Here is a 22,598-nt window from a genome sequence, read left to right on the forward strand (position 1 = left end):
ATTCATAGCACAAACATTACCAGGGATTTTCTCTTGTCCGTTGGGGTGGACTGGTGGAATTGCTTGTACAAAAACACGTGCATTAGGATAAAGTTTTTTTGCTGTCTTCATAAGGTCACTCACAGGGGTCTTGAGATGATTGACACCCTGGGTACAGTACCGGATGTCGTTGGCACCGAAGCTTAAGAACAGTTTCTTTACCTGCACAAGAGGGTTCTTTGTATGAAAGGCCTCAATAGAGTTCTGTATAGCTGAGATCTTAAGCCCACCCTTAGCTATGTTGGTGACAGTTTCTTTACCTCTACTGAGGCGATCAGCGTCCAATCGGGCAGCAAAGGAGTCACCAGCAATGAGGATGATAGACTTCTGGTGTTTGTGGGAGTCTGTGATGGGGGCTTTTGGAGATACTTTATTAGGACTGTCGGATGTAGGAGAGGGAAGAATAGGAGATGAAGGGGAAGAGGAGGGTGTGGTTAACTTTCTGAAGGAGAGACTATACCTCCAACAAATTTCATTGTCAGAAGGTGCATCTCCTGGAGCAATCCTGTGCCTCATGACTTGCTGTGCACCAGGCTTGATACTATACTATACTATTAACTTGGTTGCATGATGCTGCATTGCAGGGTGGTATTGTTTGAGCTTCATGCCGAGATCATGCGATGAATTTGATGACATGGGAATCATGCAGAGGTTCAGCTGGTATTGCTATCAAATACCATAATTATTAAATACAACATTTTATGTTATGCTTACTAATTCACCTTTTCTTGGTTTATATCTTAACAAGGTGACTTTAGTGATAGCCTAAATATATTCAGGCTTGAGTCCTTAAAAGTTTAATATCTATAATTCTTGTCATGATTTCATTTAGGCAAAACAGTCTTGATCGTGAATGATTGTCTGTAAACAAAATGTGTGATATGAAAGCAAAAAGAAGTCTGTTAGTCTATTAACCACTCCATTTTTATGATGATATGGGATCCAGTACAAGACACCTTGCTGGGAGGAATATGTTCTCTAAAAACATTCAATTTGTTCACTAATGTTCCCTTGTTCTTAAAGGTGCTGCCCTGGCTTTATCACCTTCACCAGGCACCACTGTACCTTCTCTTCCCCCTCATTGCATAAAAATTTCAAAGCCATGTTAATTTTGAAAAAGTTTAAGTTTAAGTGACAAGATTAACCTGAAGGAAAATTAAATTGAAAGAGGTTAATTTAACCTGTTTGGAAGTCAAGAGAGCAATAAAATTGATAATTTTGCTCCAAATTTTTTGCCTGCGGTCAGTATTCCTTCCAGTGATCATCTCCAAAGCAAAACTTTTTTGTTTGAAAAAGTTCGAGTGAAAAGATTAACATGAAGGAAATTTAACTTGAGAAAGAAATTTTACCTGTTTGAAAGTAACAGAGAGCAGGTTTGTGTGTTTGTCGCCTGTCTGGACTCTTGGAGATATGCTATCTGTGATATGCAATCATGGGCTATATTCTGAAGTTGCTAGGTGACAAGCCTATGATTCCAGATTATTTCACAAGATTATTGAACGCAACATGATATTTAATTCAATTTCGTTTTGAATTGTTCATGTTCGTTAATATTTGTCAATTACCTTGATATAAAACAATTTAACCTCAATTGATATATAAGTTTTGCTATATCATCTTGATTTTCTGTTCCAAATGCTACAATATTATTCTGTCATTGTACCAATTTTACCACACCTAGGTAATTCAACATGTCGTCTTCGTCGTACCACATCACCACTCTTCTTGAGAAGGTATGCTATATTTCGGTTACCAGGTTACCAGGTTACCAGGTTACCAGGTTACCAGGTTACCAGGTTACCAGGTTACCAGGTACCACATCACCACTCTTCTTGAGAAGGTATGCTATATTTCGGTTACCAGGTTACCAGGTTACCAGGTACCAGGTTACCAGGTTACCAGGTTACCAGGTTACCAGGTACCACATCACCACTCTTCTTGAGAAGGTATGCTATATTTCGGTTACCAGGTACCAGGTTACCAGGTTACCAGGTTACCAGGTTACCAGGTTACCAGGTTACCAGGTTACCAGGTTACCAGGTACCACATCACCACTCTTCTTGAGAAGGTATGCTATATTTCGGTTACCAGGTTACCAGGTTACCAGGTTACCAGGTTACCAGGTTACCAGGTTACCAGGTACCACATCACCACTCTTCTTGAGAAGGTATGCTATATTTTGTTTCTTGTAAAAGTTTGATTATACATGATTTTTAATTCAATAATGATCTTAGATCAGCAATAATATTTACTACATCTACGAGACGGTTCACGTAAAACTTTTAATTTTTGCTAATCGCAAGTTCACATAAAATCATGAGATAATGATGCCAATCAGTTACTCGTTTTATATTTCAACTGACTTACTTGACTTAAGGCGGGTGGTATTCCCGAGATCCATTGACAACAGTTCTCCACAGCTTTCTGTCCTCCATCAGTCTAGCTATCTCATCTACTGACTTCAGCCCAGTATCTGCTTTTAGGTTATCTAGTAGTGTTAAATGAGGTCGCCCCCTGTTAGTATGCCCATGACTCGGCTTCCAGAGGATCAGTTTGTTCAGTGTCAGCTCCGGATGTCGGTGAGCATGACCTGCAAGTCTGAGCCTTCGTTGGGTTATCTTGGAGCTGACTTTGGGAAGATCACCGTACAGGCTGTGGTTGCTGACATGGTCTCGATATTGGTTGATGTTAAGGGCCATTCTTAACATTCGCGTATAGCAACCATCAACCATCTTCTCTAGCCTTTTCGTCATTGTCCAAGTCTCGGAACCGTACAGTAGCACCGACTCCACTAGTGCTGTAAACACTCTGATCTTGATAGACTTTCTAAGCTTAGAATTCCAAAGCTTTTTGAGTGTGTGGCATGCTCCCCATGCTCTTCCTTTCCTAACCCTGATATCACTCTCACTGTCTCTGATTCTAGAACCCAGATAAGTGAAGTCTTCCACATGCTCTATTGTACTGTTACCCAGGGACTTGATGGTATCAGGGTTCTCGATGTTCTGAGTAATGAATTTGGTTTTCCCTTCATTCATTCTAAGTCCCACTGTAGCAGCAACCCTTTCTACCTCTAGCATCAGCGTCTCTGCCTCCTTTACAGTATCTGCTATCAGAGCAATGTCATCTGCAAAACCAGTGTCTGATATCTTCTCCGCCTTAACTCTCCTACTCCTATAAGGCTTAATGGTAAATCCTATTTCAGGGTGCTTGCTTAAGGCTTGTCTCATGCAATAGTCAAGGGCTATAATGAACAAGTATGGTGCTAACGTATCCCCTTGAAGAACTCCTGCCAGGATATCAAATAGCTCAGTATCCCCATCAGGTGTAATAACTTTGCCCTTTGTGTTTACATAGAGTAGATTAATGATATCCACAATACTGTCTGGTATCCCATAGGCCTTTAGTATTTGCATCAAAATTCCCCGGTGAAGTGAATCAAAGGCCTTCTTAAAATCAACAAACACCATAGCTGCCGGTAGGTTTCTCTGTCTAGCCCCCTCTAGTATCCTTCTGAGTGCCAAGATATGACTAGTAGTGGACCGTCCTTCCCGAAAACCATTCTGAGTGTCCCTAAGTACCCCTTCTATGGCCGGCTGGATCCTATTAAGCACCATTCTATTAAGAGTCTTTGCTACAAGTGAAGTCAAAGATATCCCCCTCCAGTTTCCAGGGTTTGTCAAGTCTCCCTTTTTGGGGACCGGAATGATGTTGCTTATCCTCCACTGATCTGGCGCAATACCATCTGTCAGGGCTTTGTTGCAGAAGGACAACACGATTTCATCCAGATCGCATCTTTTGAGGACTTCAGGTGGTATACCGTCATCACCTGGTGCTTTACCTTCTTTAATCCTGAGTTTAGCAGCTTTGAGCTCCTCTAGAGTAAAAGGTTCTGTACTGATGTTGAGTCCTTCAAATTGAGTCTCGATCCTAGGATGTTCGTTTTCCACATCAGGTGTACTCCCTAAAAGATTCGTGAAATGCCTAAGCCAATTTTCCTTCCTCTCTTCGGCTCCGTTGCCCCTTATTTGAGTTGCCCCCTTGGCCTTCCTACCAGTAATCTCATTTATGACATTCCAACTTTCTTTATTTTTGCATCTGTCTACAGCCATTTCGACCCTTTTAACCTTGGCAACTAGATCTTCCTCAAAGATGTCCTGGTACACCTGATCCAGTTCAGTTTTAAGTACGTTAACAGAGAGTCGACTGTCTTCACTAGGATCCCGGTGATAGACAGTCTCTGCTTGCTGCAACGCTGTACGCACGTTTTGAACTCGCTGATCACCCGCGAAACCGTCACGTCTCTTCTTTTCTCTCTTCGGCAGTATGGCTTTGTTGGTATCAGCAATCGCATCAACAAAATGCCCATACAGTTCCGTAACCTCACTTTCATCAGTTTGCTCGCATAAAGCAGAGTACCGATTCTTGACTTCTACTGCATATCTCTTCTGTAGGTCTTCATCCGATTTTAGTACTCCCCAATTATACCAGTCCTTGCCAAAATGTGTTTGTCAAAAGTTCAAATCTTGCTTCAGATGGGTGACGCTGACAAAGACTTTCGATACATGGCACTCACTGATCTAATGAGTGAGCTTCAGAAAGAGAGTCTATCACTTGACAGTGATACTGAAGAAAAGGTATTAATTGGGTTTTAAATAGATTCGTTATGCAATATACAATAATATTAGCTTTCTTTCTGCTGCTCTTTTAAAATTAAAAATTGAGTATATAATGCTCATAATGCATTCTATATGAACTTCCAATATTTATTGCCAGTCCACAACTTTTATTCAATTATATAATGGGGAGGTGGTTTGTTTTGACAATGTGGCTGAAATTTAATTTGTTGATAGTTTCAGCTGAATGATTTATTGCTGCAACGTACCAAAACAAATATCCACAACCTCTACCCATATGTCTGAAAACTAGACTAAACACAGTTTATCCACTAAAGAAAACGTACAAATTTCAGATATGTGAGCGTCTCCTTGTGCTGTTAGGAGACAAGAACGGTGAAGTCCAGAACTTAGCGGTGAAGTGTCTGGGACCGCTGGTGGGCAAGGTGAAAGGGAACAGGGTGGAGAACATTGTGGATGTGCTGGGGAACAACATGCTGAGTCAGAGCGAACAACTCAGAGGCATTTCAACTATGGGTAAGTATTGACTGGGTAATTTTGATGTGCATTTTGTCCCTAAAAATTCCACATGATTGATATGTGAGAAGATTAATTACAAAAATGCACGGTTTTCACGGTTTTCAAGAGCTGGTATTAAAAATGCTGGTATTTTGAAGTACGGTATCTCCGTGTTTAGAGTATGTCACGAAAAATTAAAATTATCTGATCACTGATATCATAGAAAGTAGGAAATGAGAATTATAATTTACAATACAACATAATATGCCGTCATGTCTTGTGTGGGTAGAATTTAAAATATGCGACTACAAAGTTATAAAATGCTCAGCTTATCAGAGATGATCAGATAATAATATTGTACTTTGATCAGTTAACATATTATGTACAAGCAGCTAACTGTAACGTGTTTTCTCCAACGAAACAATTTAAGTTTCCAGAATCGTAATTTAAGAAGCCCGCACTTATGAGGATCAATACAATCGTGTTACAAATTAATATATAAATAGAAGTGTAAGAGTAGATTGTAATGTAGCTTGGTCATCTCACGTTATTATCCTAATTGGTAATTATGTACATGCATAATACTTAATTAAGTAATTATGTACTTACATTAACATTGTTACTTAGCTACTACACGTGTACTCGATCTATTATTAATTACATTATTTAAATGTGAACATTCAAACTCGAGATCTGAAACGTTAACTTTATGATTGGTGTGGGTGCTGAAACGTTAACTTTATGATTGGTGTGGGTGCTGAAACGTTAATTTTATGATTAATGTGGGTGCTGGAACGTTAACTTTATGATTGGTGTGGGTGCTGGAACGTTAACTTTATGATTAATGTGGGTGATGATACGTTTACTTTATGATTGGTGTGGGTGCTGGAACGTTTACTTTATGATTGGTGTGGGTGCTGGAACGTTAACTTTATGATTGATGTGGGTGCCGAGCTCATTCGTTTGGAGAATGTTAAACATTTCCATCTTTACTACAGCCGGAAAAAGCAGCCACTTAAACAAAGAATTTACAATACAATTACATTTAAAACTTGCAATTTGAGTTCCAGTTTTTCGTTGCTGTGGAGATTCAGCTTCTATTTTTTCTACCATATAATCTGAGTTGGATAACCAGATTAAATTAGACGGTATTGATTTATCCCAATCTGAGTTGGATAACCAGATTATATTAGACGGTATTGATATTTGGGCCTCACCTCAGGTCTGATGATGGTGATCAGTGAGCTACACAGCTCGTCCCTTGCAGCTCCTGTCAGTAGGCGGATATGTAGCAAACTCACTACTGCTCTTACCTACCCCAAATTAGAGGTTAGTAATAGTAATTAGTTAATATATTATCTTATTTTCAAGTGTTTATCTTATTTTGTAATATATTCGGATTTTAGTAATCATCTTTTTATTTTAGTAATAATTCTTAATGATTTTAGTTTACTTATTTAGTAGTAATCTGATTATGGCATTGGATAAAATCAATAGATAGGTTTAGAGTTATAAATATCTCCGGGATTTCGACGCGGGATCATATTATCACTCAGCCCGGCCCGCTGTTAGATAAACATCTCAAGGTGATATCATCCCGCCCCGGAAATTTGTATAAACCCGGCCCGCTTTTTAGTCGTAACTGATGTTTATCATTCAATTCTCCGACTTACAATAATCAATGATACTGCTGATTAGAACTCGATAATAGTAGAACAGTTAGACGCGCGATCACGTGGGCGCGTCACGTGCGTACCACGTGCCACCAATAGCATACGCCGAGTCTATACCACGTGACACGAAAGCGCACCACGTGATATGAAACATCGTAACCGTCCACTTCTTTTACACGCAAATTCCTGGGAACGTTGCCAAAGCAGCTAATTCTTGGAATTTCTCCAACGCGTGGCGTGAGAAGTTGGCGACTAGCCAGCTACCCTTGTCCGTGCCCTAAAAATAGTATTGTTTTGCTTGCTCTCCTTCCAGCTCTTGTTCCTGCTAACGTTCAAGCTATTGCTCCACTATGACAGATCGGTTTGACATTTCTTCTAAAGTATAAATCCCTTGTCGAAATCGCCGGAGATAATTATAATCCATAAACACTTCACGCTCAGGGCTAAATAAATGTAATCCCTCAGCTGGCGCTTCGGGATTACATATTAACACAAAACTCGTGCGCTGCGCACACTCGTATGTGTTTATCAGATCATCCCGCTAGCGCGGGATGATCTGTTATATAAACCCTTTGCGTGGCGGGTTTATGTTATTGTAGATCATTACTGTAAATTACTTCATTTTCTGCTCTCCAGGTACAGATCCAGCTAGAAAGTCTGGACATCATGAGTGAAGTGCTGCACAAGTTTGGCAGTCTAGTCCAGTCACAGCACGACAAGGTTCAGGCGGCTCTACTCCCACTACTTGCTAATAACCGCGTTGCTGTAAGGAAGAGAACCAGCGTAGCTATAGGTTAGAGTAGCTAATGTTAGGGTTTATTAGTTGCAGGGACTTTGGGTTAAATTAAACCCCAATTAAACCCCAATTAAACGTTAATGATAGTGTTCTCACTTTGTTTTTCTTTCAATTTGTTTTGTTGAGGATACTAGTTTCAGGTATCACAGCTGAAACTTTCTAATCTTGAAGTTAGTGATTGCACAATAATAAACTGTGCAGGGTATTTAGTACAGAACATCAGCAATTCCCTGTTTGAAGAGCTGATAAAGCATGTGATGGATAACCTTGTTAACCCTACTAAAGTCCTTCAGAGCTACATCACCTGTATCAACGTCATCAGGTACTTCTTCTTACCGCTCTAGAGTTTTAGAGTTTTAATGTTTCTAGCAATATCCTGTATCAACGTCATCAGGTACTTCTTGTTTACGTCATCAGGTACTTGCTGTTACGGCTATAGAGTTTTAGAGTTGTAATGTTTCTAGCAATATGCATTTTGTCTTTAAGTCCAAACATTAGCCGCAGTTTTGGGTTTGTTTATCAACGATTTATTATCATTTCAAGTGAAAACTGTAAATTCCATAGTGAATATAGCGTTATTTCAATAACAACCATACTCTTAGTCGACATGCTGGGCACAGGTTTGGCAACAAACTAAAGATAATAGTTCCTAAAGTAGCAGAGTTTGCTCATTCTGCAGGAGAGAATGATGACCTGAGGGAGTCTGCCATTCAGGTAAGCAGATAATTGTACAATGTACAATGTACAATGTACAATGTACACTGTACAATGTACACTTTACAATGTACAATGTACAATATACAATGTACAGTGTACACTTTACAATGTACAATGTACACTTTACAATGTGCAATGTGCAATGTTCAGCACAGTTAATAGGTATACAATTTAAAAAAAACCGAAGCAGTCAGTTTGTCAGCTAACATTTCGTTTGTCAATTGCATGTTCTGGTTATTCATCAAATTTACATAATATTACACACAAATATGTAACGAATACTTGTTCAGGTTCTGGAGTCGTGTGTACTATGGTGTCCCGGAGAAATGCAGGAGTTTACCGCTCAGATAGTAGACATCTCCCTTACTTACATCACTTACGATCCTAACTATAACTACGACAGTGAGGATGAAGAGGATGAGGAGTATCTGTACGTTTTGAAATATTTCCTTGTGTTTTCTTTGGGCTAACACCACAATTATAATCAATAAATAATTGTGTTTTTATTGTGTTGTTTGAGGAATAATGCTATTTCTAAGTGATGCCTAGCCTCGAGGGTATTACAAACAGTTTGTGTACATTAGTTATACATGGTCTTCATTGACGAATGAGACGTAACCTTACAAGTTTTCAAGGTTTAAACTGACTAAATCAGGTTAAAATATTCACATCCCATACATTCACTCAATAAATGTATTTATTTGTAGTTGTGAAACTAGTTTAAAATAAGCTAGTAGTCGTCAGTATTACCTTATTACATGTATTATACATTATACTGATATACTCAGGGATGACGAGGACGACTACAGTGATGACGAAGACATGAGTTGGAAAGTTAGAAGATCTTGTGCGAAGTGCCTCTCTGCTATTGTCCAGGTTATTTATATTTCGTGTTTGAAAAGTTATTCTGTTTTGAAGTTTCAGCAACAAATACAGCAAGATTTAAATGAACACTACTACTCAGTACTCACCTCATTCAATACACCCACAAAATAACAATATAACCAGTATAACTGCAGTCTAACATTCAATACAACAAACAAGATACAAGGGCAGATCACAGCTTGGTAACTGCTTGGGCGGCGATCGTGTTACCACTACACCACCCGGCCTCATTCAATACACCCACAAAATAACAATATAACCAGTACAACTGCAGGCCCGTCCCGAGCTGCTATGTGATATCTACACCCGCATATCCCCTGTCCTGATATCCCGTTTTAAGGAGCGGGAGAAGAGTGTCAGACTGGACATTTTCAACACTTACTCCTGTATCCTCCGTCAAACTGCTGCCAGTAAACACGATATTGCCCCTGAGGACGAGATGCAGGATGTCACGTGAGTGCAAGTGGGGGGCCGGGGGGTGTAATTAGCTGATTAGTGTTTTGTAATGCTCCGAAATTATAACGAATTAAATTTAGTGATCTGTCGATCATGATGTGGTTGTTAGAAATAACTTCTGATCATTTACAATTTTGTTTTATAAACTGAACCTGAATGTCTAGTACTTACAATCTATTTTGTATCTACAATTTACACACCCGTCCACCCGTTCAGGCCGCTAGCCCAGCTGGCAACACAAGTAGATGCCATTGTACGTGGTCTAGAGAAACAGTTGTACGACAAGAACGACAAAACACGACAGAGTTGTTTCTCCTTGTTGGGCGAGCTGGTTACTGTACTGCCTGGCTGTCTTACCTCTTATGTGGATATTCTTCTGCCTGCTGTTCACAAGTCTCTTAGGTATTATACTAGGGGTAACTGGGTGTTGTATACTTTAATACTTTCAACACTACTATATAACAAATAATTTGAGGAAACGATATAACAGAGTCGATATATTTTAATGTTGCCATGGGGTGGCAAGTCCCCATACATCGTGGTCCAGTAGTTTCATTGCGTCCTAATATTAGTGATACTACTACACTTTATACAGTGACTGATTAACTGATTAAGCATTGTTATCTGAACAAAACAATAAACTGCTATAATATATTATCCTTTCCACCAGTACAAAAGGAGCAAGTTGTTACATAAAGATAAGCTCTCTGTCCTTCCTCCGCACACTTCTCACTCATCACTCTCCTGAAGTGTTCCAGTCTAACCTCCCTGATACACTCTCCTGTGTTATTGGTGCTGTTCAGGACACTTTTTACAAGGTATCATTATTTTCACACAGTATAATTAGATGGTGGGACCAACTAATGTTTTGCTTCATTTTTTATATAATTATATATAATATGCATTCTTTTCAGAACTCATTTTTGCAATGGACATCATTTGTTTATCGATATAATAAGATGATCATACAATTCTTGTAATTCTTGTTACTCCTGTAACTCTTGTAACTCTTGTTACTCTTGTAACTATTGTTACTCTTGTAACTCTTGTAACTCTTGTAACCCTTGTATAAACTGATGATTCCACCATTAATTCCACAGGTCATATCGGAAGCTCTGCTGGTAAGCGAACAGCTAGTATTTGTAATCAGACCCCCTAACAGTAATAATCCGCAAGTATCAGAGCTATGTACCGCTATTTTCAATGCCACCTTGTACAGATTGAAGGAGGCTGATTTAGATCAAGAGGTCAAGGAAAGGGCTATAACTTGCATGTAAGTACTGTTCATGAAAAATAACAGAAAAAATAACAAGAAAGCTTTATCAATATGTTTATCATTTTGATGACGATTGTGATTAATTAATATGATGAAATCTGATTAAGACATAAAGATGATCATATCTAATCATTATATACATTAATCAGTATATACTTGTGATTCTCTATATATTGGTATATCGTTTGTCTCCATGTTAAAGTAAATCGTCTTGCAGGGGACATTTGTTGGCGAATATGGCAGATTTACTGCAGTCGCAACTAGCAATAGCTTTGCCGCTGTTTTTGGACAGACTGAGAAACGAAATTACAAGACTCACGACCGTGAAAGCTCTTAGTGTCATCGCCAAGTAAGTTTGTAATTGTAATTAAAGCCTATAGTTTCAGCAATATACCAGGTTCAGTAATCTACCGGTATTGTTCCGAGTTGGGTCTTCTGCGCCGTGTGTGCCGGTCACATTTTGATTGTTTCTTGACTGTTATTGGAGCAGGTGATAAACTTTTTATAATTAAAAGTTGCATTGCGCGCATCGAGAGCAATTGCTGCACATGCTGCAAATGCGCGTCCTATGAAATGATCTTGATAGCTGATTGACTGTTGATGTTTGAAAACGGTTTTTTCTGGTATTTGGTATATACCCTTTAGGGCATCCAAGTTCAATTAATATATAAAGACAAATCCTATTAGGCACTCAAAATTCATGAAAATCTGCAATCGTCAGGGATTCTTTCTTCAGCAAATAATTTATAATACTCTGCTATTCTTTAATCTTGATAAAATTACATTTGCTGCAGTCGTTCACAATTTTCGGTTAGATTTCCTGGTTTTTATGAGTTTTCTGCTCCTTTTTAGATATATCGAGTGACAATTAGAGCTTGTCATAGCAGAAATGAAGCTCAGTATTACAATGTCTACAAAATGTTTGCCTTGCTCAAAACTTAATTTTAAAATGTTTTAGTCCGGATGAACAAAAGAAAATATGTAATGATAACCATGAGGTAAGAAAATATCTTCTTTCTTATCAAGTGCCTGAACTATAGAAGGATTATTGACAGTTTTTTGACGTTTCTATAAACCACAAATCCTCTTAAAGATGTCCTTTGTCACCTACCAGAATAAAGTCGGAGAATTTAAAAGAAAACATCACCATCTTGGGACAGCTTCATTAAGGGAAATGAATCTTCCTATTAAACGTGTATTTAAACCATGCTTCCTTGAGCAACGACATATGGATTAATCCGTTCTTGAGGATAAAGCAACATGACAGAAGATCATATCTATTGAGGCAAAGCTCTAAAGTCAGACTTAAGAGTATTTTCCTTGCATTGAAAGAGTACCATACTCAACTTCTAACAAAAAATCAATCACCATAGAAACACCACGTTGCTGATAATCATTTTTACTCCAAGATCTTACGAAAAATTGTTATATCTGGGTAAGCAGAACCAAGAATTACTCCCATGAATGTTGAAAAAGCCATACAAATCTTGATGAGATCGTATCATACACATACTTGTCCAGTATGCTTTATGAGATTGCACTTGTTTCACTAGGGATATACACTGGAAAAATAATTATTTTCAAAGTCAAGCTTAAAACAAAATGCTCTTGAAACTCCAGATAATCAGATGAAACCAGAAAATAAAGAAAAACTCCAAGAGTTGATACCATTTCGAAACTGCCTCCCCAAATGTTCTGCCTAAAATTTTTAAAAACTTAGACCTCAAGTCAAGAATAGCTTGCTCAATGGTATGTACCACCTGTCATGTTCTGCTACAAAGTGTAACTCTTTACACAGAGCTCGCCTAGACTAAAGCTGGATTTGAAATCAATGATGTCGTTTTCTGCAAAACATATTAAGACGTTATACATTTTTCCTTTACCATATAAAAATGGAAACCTGTGATAGTGTTTCCCCTAAAATTTTGGAGAACATGAAGATTGTAAGAATCTTCCAAGAAATTGATTTCAGGATGAATGTGAGGTCTCATTTGCTCCAGCAAGTAGGCGTAAGCTGTCCCTTTGTGGGCTATCCCTGAATCTAGCAAACAGCAAAGTGTTGATGAACCTGTTTTCGCTAGCTAATATTGCCCAAAGTACTTCCCTTGTTTGAATACTTAGACGTCTCTATTGTGTAGACCTACCTGAAGCTGGGTTTTTATTATCTGTTTGATAAGCAAGTCTTTGAGGACACTCTCTTAATTTTGACAATCTGTCTGGGTGTCCAATGTATTAATGGAAATTGCTTGCAAACATTGGCCATGTTGTGTTCTTCTCAACTCACTTTTATTAGACAACATACCAGGCCTAACGATGATTGCCTTTCTAAATTGGGCTGCCACATGTCAAAGACAAAGGATTTTATCCACTTATACAAGCATTAAAATAACTCGATAGAGGGATGAAATACATTGCTACTAATTTTGTTCAGCTTGAAAAGTTTTACTTGAAGGGAACAGAATTTTTACAGCAGGGTGTTGCTGAAATAATGGAGGAAGAAACATGCACCACCTCATCTTGTCGATTGTCTTCAGAAAGTTTAGGACACTGCTTTAAAACCTATTGCAAAACTCCTCGAACACCACAGTCATCATCTGACAGACTGTGTCCGACTGACAGATGCAGGCATCAAAGCATATTCTTGATAGTCCTGCCGCTCCTTACCTACAAGAACTCACCGTACCAATTGCAACGAGTTGGAGATAAAAGCATCCAAAAGGCTTTGACTGTTGTCCGAAAGTTGGCAATACCGTCTCTATTGCTTACGTGTGAAAAAGTTGTAACTGATGTTGGTATGGCCATGATTGGCCACTCATCCCACCCTAGATGCTTGATGTTTCCTTGGCTGTTCCACCACTGACTATGGAGCAGGTTATCTTCGTCAATGCCAAAAACTTGACCTATTTATCAATTGCTGAATGCAATCTCATTACAGATATCGGTAAAGAGCGAATGGCAAGTCCCAGAAAAACTTGAAGTATTTGGATATTTCTACTGTACTAGTAGATCATATATGGTAATGAAAATGCTAATTTTGAAAAACAAGGCTTGAACACATTTGAACATTGTGGTTTGTAAATTGATAACTAATACTACCCTAAACCAGCATGGCCAGGTTTTTGCATTTACCTGTCAAACTGAATATTTCAAGAGATTAAAAAACGTAACATATAAAGGAATCAGAAACCTTCGTGTTGGTTTAAAGATCTAAGTATCTTAATGTTTCTTATGTCCCGAATTGACCTAGGTAGCATTGCTAAGTTTTATTCAACAAGGATGGGTACAGTGGTTCATACTTTAAATGTAGGATTAAGTTTTATTAGCTAGATGCCAATTCATTAAATCCTTGAAGTTTAAGGTAAATTTTATGCTTAGAGAGAACAATACTATTTACTGTATATTGTATAGTGAATTTTATTTACATGTTAATGAATACAGTGATTTTTTATAATGTGTTATCCATGATTTTTTATGTACAGAAGATTTTATGAGTGTGACTGTTTTTATTGAGATCAAGAATAGTTTATGACTTTTTACTACTTTTGTTTGACTTGTTTATAACATAATGGTAAACCGTTCATATCAAGTCTCAAGAATTCCATATCAAGTCCTCAAGATTTGAAACATTGCCCCACTCGTTCCATTTTAATTTTCTGTTCTCTTTCCATACATAATCATAATTTAATGGTAAATTTTATTTAGAGTTAAATAAATCCCACCCACCTCATTTAGGACATGTTACAACAGAGACAGCGACTATCAGTAGCACAACCTGAAGCAGAAAAATCGATATGAATATACTTCAATCACCTGCAAAACTTTCAAGCAGAAGCTGAGAAAAAATTCGAAAATGGCAAACGACTTCCAGAAATTGAGGCTTAAGCAAAAAATCGCCAAGCTCAAAGAGTGTGACGTCTTTATCACAAACCAACGTAATAAGTGTTAAGAACAGATCGAAATGAAAATCTGTGACTTTACTTCAAAGGAACAGATGAATCAAGCACGGGGGGAGATCAATGTTAAGTTAAAAACTGCCAGAGGAGTTTGTTTCATAATGCTCTTAAAAATCACTCTGAAAAATCTTCAAACTCTATTGTCCTGGTGAAGAAGATAGAGACTCATTAAGAATGTTAGCTGCTGAAAACATGTAAGCCAGATTCAAGAATGAAAACCAAAATGCTGAAGTGGTTGAAGCTACTGAAAAAAGTGTAGATTCTCTGAAGCTTGTGTCAAAGAGAAAGAATTACCCTTGAAGAACTAGCATTTTTCATCCAAATTGAAATTGAGGAGCACCAAAAATACCAATATGGCTTTAGAAAAGGAATGTTGCTTCTTGTAAATTTGGACTGATGATATTTTCTAGACAGTTAATTGAACAAACCAGTGCATCTCTTCCCTCGAAATAAAGAGAAGAATTTAGGAAAGTGACAAAACAAAGCAGCAGCTTTTATAACATCTCAAGACTCAAAGCTAATGAACTTCAAAATATATCAATGTAACTAAATCAGCCTATAAGAGTGCACAGGAGAATGTAGAAAAACTACAGCAAGAAAGTAAAAACATTTCAGATCAGTTTCAACAGTTTCAAAGATGATGCTGGCCGCAAATTGAGGAACTTCAAACTGAGCTGACTGAGCTTACTGATTCACCTACTCAGCTTGTCGACCAATATATGAGAGGCATCAAAATGATCGTCATTGAGAGGAAAATAGGTCGCTAAAGAAGTGTTTCCAACTGGTCAAATGCTGGAAGAGCTACAGGAACAAGCAAGAAATGATGAAGCTGAAGTGAAGAATCTAACTGATACATGTAGCACAGCAATGAAGAATGAGCTTGAATGAAGGCTTTAGTTGAAGCTATAAAGCCAAAATGCAAGAACTGTCTCGTACCAGATAAGAGATTGAAACTCAGCTTAACTCTATATCGAAAGTCTAATAGTGTTCAATTAAAAGAGGTTGGAATACTTGCAAGAAATCGAACCTCACGTGTCCAATAGAACAAAGGGATAAACAACTAGTAGAGTTAGAAAAATAAATCAAATCTGACCATGACAATCACTCAAAAACAATTTGCATTCTGATTTAGACAAATGGTGTTGGAATATCGTGAATTGAAAAGCAAATGTGAACAACTTGAGCAGGATTCCATCTATGGCCTTGTCCATTGTCGGGAAAAAGATTGTGGAGCTAGGAGCTGGTTTTCTAAAATGAGTCATTTAAACTGTTAGTCAATGATTGTGTTGCTGAGTATGCTACATTTTAAAAGATGAACACGATAACCTCACCAGGACAGTGTCAGTCATGCAAGAAACATTTGACTGCTGCAGCAGTGAAATGAAAATCATTGGAGGAAGTGACGACATCAGGACAAACATACTTGCCAAAAAAGATGCAGCATCTTTAAAGCAGAAAGAACCAAATTCCAATCTCAGCTCAGAAGATAACAGATCCTATGAAATCTTGCTATGAAGTTAGAGCAAAATTTGTCGGACATCTTCAAGAAAAGATAAAGCATAAAAATTAGTGAAGAAAAGATGAAGATCCTGCTGTGACCTAGAGCATAAAGAATTTCCAATTACAAGCTAGAGTCGATCAGCTTTAGATAGAAGTTGACAAATCTACATCGTCATACATTCAGCGTAATTGATCCTCAGATCGTCAACAGAAATTATAACGATAACTGATTGAAGCCACTGAAGTCTTCGTGAAAAATATGTTGGATAAAAAACTTAAACGGTGATTTAGCAAAGTGAAGCATTGATTGTCTAAAGAGTGAAAAACGTCGCATTCCAAAAAGAAGCTGTGAAAAGGAGAATGTGCAATAAAGAGCTCCATTTCCAATAAGGCTGGGATATATCAGGGCATTGGAAGAAGAAATCAGCAACCAAAACAAAATACTGAAGCTTGATGATCCAAAATAAAACATCAACCTCTGCCAACCACTGACGAACTAAATCGTTAAACTTTGAAATCGGACTTTTGACAAGCCAAAAAGGAACTCTTGGAAAAATGTCCTCTTCATCAAGCTGAACAGAAATGAGTGATTCTGAAAGGTTTAAAGTTTGAAGGATTTTTGACTGAAAAGCAAAATGAAGTTGCTGACCCTACATTTGAAAATGGAGCAGTTGAATCAGACAATTCTAAATATCGTTTGCAATATGAGGATCTTAAAACCGCAAAATGGGTGTATTGAAGGACAAACAAAAGAATTTCAAGTCACTAGTCAAAAGTTTAAGAGATAGAAGTCAGTTAAAAATTGCAAATGCGAAGTTAGAACATCTCTAATGCGGAGAAGGGAAATCTGTCGACTATTGATAAACTGAAGAAGGAGATTAAGAAAGCTCAACAAGAGCAAAGTTAAGCTGTTTTATCCAATGAGTCCTCTAAATCCCCAGCAGTTGGTGACATATCTTCCTCACGCCCAATTAAACGACCCAAGATGAGCCAACCCTGAGTCCCTAAAACGCCCACTGTTAGTAGGTCCAAGAAGCGACGTGTTGCATTGGAAGTCTCCCACGTGGCTTGAACCACAGAGAAGAAGAAGCTGATATGACTGTGTTCAAGTCCACTAATTCTAAACCAAACAAAGTAAAGTACCTGTCAATGAGGCAGAATCACCAAAATCAACTACATATGCCCCGCAAAGTCCCTTGCCCAGATTGCAACGATCAAAATCTCCTGGCCCATTTACGGAATTTACTTGCTAAAATACCCCACCCCATCTAGTGCACAAAACGGGGAGTCCAAACTTCCAATGCTTAACTTAAGAGAAAAGAAGCTAATGAAAAGAAGAAACAAAAAATTAAGGTCGAAGCAAGTTTCATGGTTTGATTCAGACTCCTGCATTGGTTTGATGAAATGGGTCAATCACGAAAATCTCAATCAAAAAACTTTTTATACTACCTGTGTGCCTAACTACCAATATTTTTATCGAGTTATTGTTCAGAAACAGTATGTTTAGAAGATGTACACGGATATGGAACCAACAGGTTCAAATCACAGCGACAAATTATATGGTAGAAGTAATGTTTGCCAGTCTCCTGTATTTTATTTTATTAAGATTGTTATTATATTTGTTAAATAAATGGATTAACTAATTTTTTTATTTTTGTTGTAAAATGTATGTTTTCTCAGATTATTTACACAATGATTGTATGGTTATCATTATTTTGCTAACGTTATTTGAATTTCAACTGTACATACTATCTGACTAGTTTTATTTGCATTATTTTGATTTAGCTTGTTAGATTTCATAATTTCATTTCCTGTATCATGACTTATCAGCTGGCAACGAATACTTATTACGCGTTAACTTCGAAGCAGGATTAAACCATAAAAAAGTAACACCACACGCAAGGTGGTCCACAGATTAGAAAACTTTCTGCAGCACGTTACTAAGCACATTCGTAAGAACTCTTAGAAACTATATTCTAATGACTCACGTGTGAATGATTACATGACGGTTAAGCTAAGAAAATGTAATAAACACCATCCCTCTCTCAGTCCGTCCTCTCAGCACCCCCTCTCAGACCCCTCTCAGACCACTCCTCAGAACCCCTCTCAGACACAACACACACAAAGTGGGCCCCACACTGGCCCTCTCAGTGGGAAATTACTCGTCCCTTTGATTCGCCCAGATGTAAAAATCTAATTAAGGTACAGTAAGAGGTTTATTATAGGGTGCAGAAATTTGACCGGGCATATAAGGGGGGGCCACCTAGATATTAACTTCATTACCGCCGTCTGCCGTCCTGACCCCACATTAAACCCAATCGACAGTACAAGAACGTCCTGAAAACTCAAACAAGCTTAATAAAAACACACACAATCATGCACACTAACGATCTAAATTATAGTCACATTATATAAAATCAGCGGTGAATAATGGACTGTTAATCTAATCACAAACATTCTGCAATACACCACATTTTTTGTTTTCCCCCACATTGTCCTCCATCTCTCTCTCTCTCATCTTCTCCTTCTTCTCTCTCTCTCTTCTCTCTCTCCTCTCTCTCAACATTCTCTCTCTCTCTCATCTCTCTCTCTCTCCCCTCTCTCTCTCTCCTCTCTCCTCTCTCTCTCCTCTCTCTCTCTCTCTCTCTCTCTCTATATATATATCTAATATATATACTCCCCTCTCTCTCTCTTCTCTCTCTCTCTCTCTCGGGGTTTGCTTCTCTCCGCCCTCACTCTTCCCTCTCTCTCTCTTCTCTCTATGTATATCTATATCTCTCTCAATCTAAATCTCCCTCCCCCGTCTCAATCTCCTCTCTCTACCTCTCTCCTTCGTCCTTCCTCTCTCTACCTCCCTCTCTCTAATCTAGAATCACAAACAGACAACAGTTCTGCCAATTACACCACATTGTGCCTCCTTTTCCCTCCCTCCCTCCCGTCCCTCCTTCTCTCTCTCCTCCTCCCCTCCCTCCCTCTCTTCCCTCCCTCCCCTCCCCCCTCCGAGCTCTCCCATCCCTCCCTCCCTCCTCCTCCCGTCCCTCCCTCCCTCCTCTCTGCCTCCCTCCTTCCCTCCCTCCCTCCCTCCCTCCCTCCTCTCTCTCCCTCCCTCTCCCTCCCTCCCTCCTCCCCCCTCCCTCCCTCCCTCCCTCCCTCCTCTCACTCTATCCCTCCTGCTCTGCTGCCCTCCCTCCTCCCTCCCTCCCTCCCTCCCTTCCCACCCTCCCTCTCGCTCTCTCCTCCCTTTGCCTCTCATCCTCCCTCCCTTTCGCTCACCTTCCAGATCTCCATCCCATCCCTCCCCTCCCTCCAATCCTCTCCTCCCTCCTTCCATCACTCTACCGGTCCTCATAAACGTTGGTTTTAATCCAGTAAACCCGAGACCCTGTAATCTTCACCTACACTGTAACAGTATAAGTAACCCTGTAACAATAACACTGTAACAGTAACATTGTAACAGTAACACTGTAACAGTAAACAACTGGAACAGTAACACTGTAACAGTAACACTGTAACAGTAACACTGTACAGTAACACTAGTAACACACGAACTAAGTATCACTGTGTAAACAGGGTGAGGGGGTGTGTTTAAAGCTTGGGGACGTGAGGCGTCGTATGTAAACATTTTAGTGATATTCGATATACTCTCTCTCTCTCTCTTCTCTCTCTCTATCCTCTCTCCTCTCTATCCTCCCTCCCTCCCTCCCTCCTCCTCTCTCTCCCTCCCTCCCTCCCTCCCACCCTAGGCCTCCCTCCCTCCCCCCTCCTCTCTCATCCCTCCTCTCTCTCCCTCCCTCCCTCCCTAGGCGGCCTCCAATCGCCTCCCTCCCACCGCTTCCCTTCCTCTCTCTCCCCTCCTCTCCTCCCTCCATCCATCCATCCCTCCCTCCCTCCAATCCCCCTTCCCCTTTCCATCTCTCTACCCTCACTCCCGCCCTTCCCTCCCTCCCTCCCTCCCTCCCACCTTCCGTCACTCTACCTTCCCTCTATTAATATATATATATGTAATGGCGACTTGTTTTTAAAGCTAGTATTTGTGGATTCGAGTACTCATTTCTAGACTTTATAATATTAAAATTAACATCAATTAAAATGTGTTGCCCCTACCTTACAAGCATCATGAATAGGAGGTAAGCTGAACACCATCCATTTTCTTCTCCACCCACGAACCCAACAAAACTAGGGTCTATGATTCCCAGTCCTCTAAACATACCAACAATCGCTATGAGACAATCACTAATAGCCAGATTGAACATGAAATATTTCTGAAAGTGAATAGAATGTGTAAAATCTCTTAAATCAAACTTTTTTGTGTGTGTATTATATTTATCTATATGGTCAGTATATGGTCAGTATTGTAAGTATTGTAAGCATTATATGGTCAGTATTGTAAGTATTGTAAGCATTATATGTTTATATGGTCAGTATTGTAACTACTAACTAGGGAGAGAGACCTCTACTTCAAAGAACTGATTGGCTACGTGCAGACCAGGGAAGGAGCCGGTATTGGATTCGGTGATCAGAGGAGGAAGAAGAACAAAAAGGAGCAACTGGTGGAGATAATTAAGTCTCTGAAAGAAGAGGAGCTCCTTCAAACTCTCTACGATAAGAGAGTCCAAGGAAAGTTTCTAACCTGGGAGAACACCATGCAGCTAGACACTGGCTGGCAAAGCCTGCTGTATACCTTGAGCCCCGAGCTGACAAAGTTCCACCTAAATGCCATCCACGACGTTGCAAGTACACCTAGCAACCTCCAGCTTTGGAACTACAGCTCCACGAACAACTGTCCCCTTTGTGGGCGTCAGCAGTGCAACCTAAAGCACATTCTAACGTGTTGCCCAGTGTCGCTTAAACAAGGAAGGTATAATTGGAGACATGATCAGGTGCTCAGGGTAATCGTGCAACCAATTGCAGAGAAGCTGAGGGAGATAAACAGTGCTACCCCAAAGACAGAAGTAAAGAGAGAGTGGAGGAAGTTCGTATCCGGAAAAGGAACCTACAGGAAACCCGAAGTACGGCTTACAGAAGAACCTCATCTTCTAGAGGAAGGTAACGACTGGAAACTAGTGTTTGATGAGGACGAAAGGACAAGACAATTCCCCCAACATATTGTCAACACAGCTCTCAGACCTGATGTGGTAATATACTCTAACACACTCAGGAAAGTCATCCTGATAGAGCTGACCTGTGGAAACGAGGAGAACTTTGAGGACCAGAGATCCCGGAAAGAGAAGAGATACGAAGAGCTAATGGTGGAGATCGAGACCGCAGGCTGGGAAGGATATCTCTTTACAGTAGAAGTTGGATGTCGTGGATTCTACCACCACACATTACCCCGAATTTTCAACTTCCTTAACATCACCCGGGCAAAGAAGAAGAGGGCACTTAACACAACAGCGGTGGTGTCCCTGAAAGGTTCCTACACTATCTGGCTTAGTCGCTACAACAAGACCTGGAGTGACAACTGGCAGCTGGCTGAAAGACCCTGCCCAGTTTAACCCTGATGAACAGCTGAACGTTGGGCCCTTAAAACGTCGTTGAAAGCTACATCTGGGGTCGTAAGTCCCAGACATCAGAAGAAGTCAGAGAGTGTAGAAGATTCTGCGTCTGAAAAGACTAGAGAATTGAGGTAAATATAGTTGGTTTGGTCTCATTGTAAGCATTATATGGTCAGTATTGTAAGTATTGTAAGCATTATATGGTCAGTATTGTAAGTATTGTAAGCATTATATGGTCAGTATTATAAGTATTGTAAGCATTATATGGTCAGTATTGTAAGCAGCTATACCATTTAGCTGGTCGTGGGATGCTTTATTAGAATGTATTAACTATTATTAAACAGTAGAATCACCTGGTTACTCAGGTGAACCTTTTGTCCGATTATGACAAACATGACGATGACATTCAGCAAGATGCCGCAGAAACTAACCAACGCCAGGGTCCCTCCCTGAAATAGGGAAATCATCAAGCTTTATAGGTGATGCCATAAAGATGACCCGCAATAACTGGCATATCCAGCGCTGGTATAATTTCGTATACGAAGTGAAGTAAAGTGAAGTAAATTTTTTATGATTGTTACAATGTTCTTTTTGAAAGGGAAGTTTTGCCTTCTTGCTGATGACACACTGAAGCTAAGAAATCCATAGCCAGCAAACCTGAAAAAGATCTGACCTT

At 39.4% G+C, this 22,598-nt stretch overlaps 2 protein-coding genes across 2 annotated transcripts in view; both read left to right on the forward strand.

Moving 5' to 3' along the window:
* The window catches only part of LOC134822730 (phosphatidate phosphatase LPIN1-like), a 582,707-nt gene that overhangs the window by 164,467 nt on the left and 395,642 nt on the right, over window positions 1-22,598 (forward strand).
* Window positions 1,725-21,922, forward strand: LOC134823120 (cullin-associated NEDD8-dissociated protein 1-like). Its single transcript, XM_063834463.1, has 15 exons — window positions 1,725-1,772; window positions 4,572-4,673; window positions 5,009-5,189; window positions 6,394-6,500; window positions 7,481-7,637; window positions 7,842-7,962; window positions 8,243-8,354; window positions 8,648-8,787; window positions 9,146-9,233; window positions 9,517-9,695; window positions 9,915-10,100; window positions 10,369-10,516; window positions 10,799-10,971; window positions 11,192-11,323; window positions 20,869-21,922. The coding sequence occupies exons 1-15, from the start codon at window positions 1,731-1,733 to the stop codon at window positions 21,920-21,922; spliced, it is 2,922 nt and encodes a 973-aa protein (XP_063690533.1). The 5' UTR covers window positions 1,725-1,730.

The sequence above is a fragment of the Bolinopsis microptera genome, chromosome 11 (genome assembly GCF_026151205.1).
Source record: "Bolinopsis microptera isolate Bmic1 chromosome 11, MBARI_Bmic_1.0, whole genome shotgun sequence".
Lineage (NCBI taxonomy): Eukaryota > Metazoa > Ctenophora > Tentaculata > Lobata > Bolinopsidae > Bolinopsis > Bolinopsis microptera.

What these genes read in the sequence shown, in the direction of transcription:
- LOC134823120 (XM_063834463.1), top strand. Translation starts at nt 1,731, where the DNA reads ATGTCGTCTTCGTCGTACCACATCACCACTCTTCTTGAGAAG. An exon ending in GCCTCTCTGCTATTGTCCAG is followed by an intron (nt 9,234 to 9,516) that starts GTTATTTATATT and finishes GTACAACTGCAG; the next exon opens with GCCCGTCCCGAGCTGCTATG. An exon ending in TTCAGGACACTTTTTACAAG is followed by an intron (nt 10,517 to 10,798) that starts GTATCATTATTT and finishes TTAATTCCACAG; the next exon opens with GTCATATCGGAAGCTCTGCT.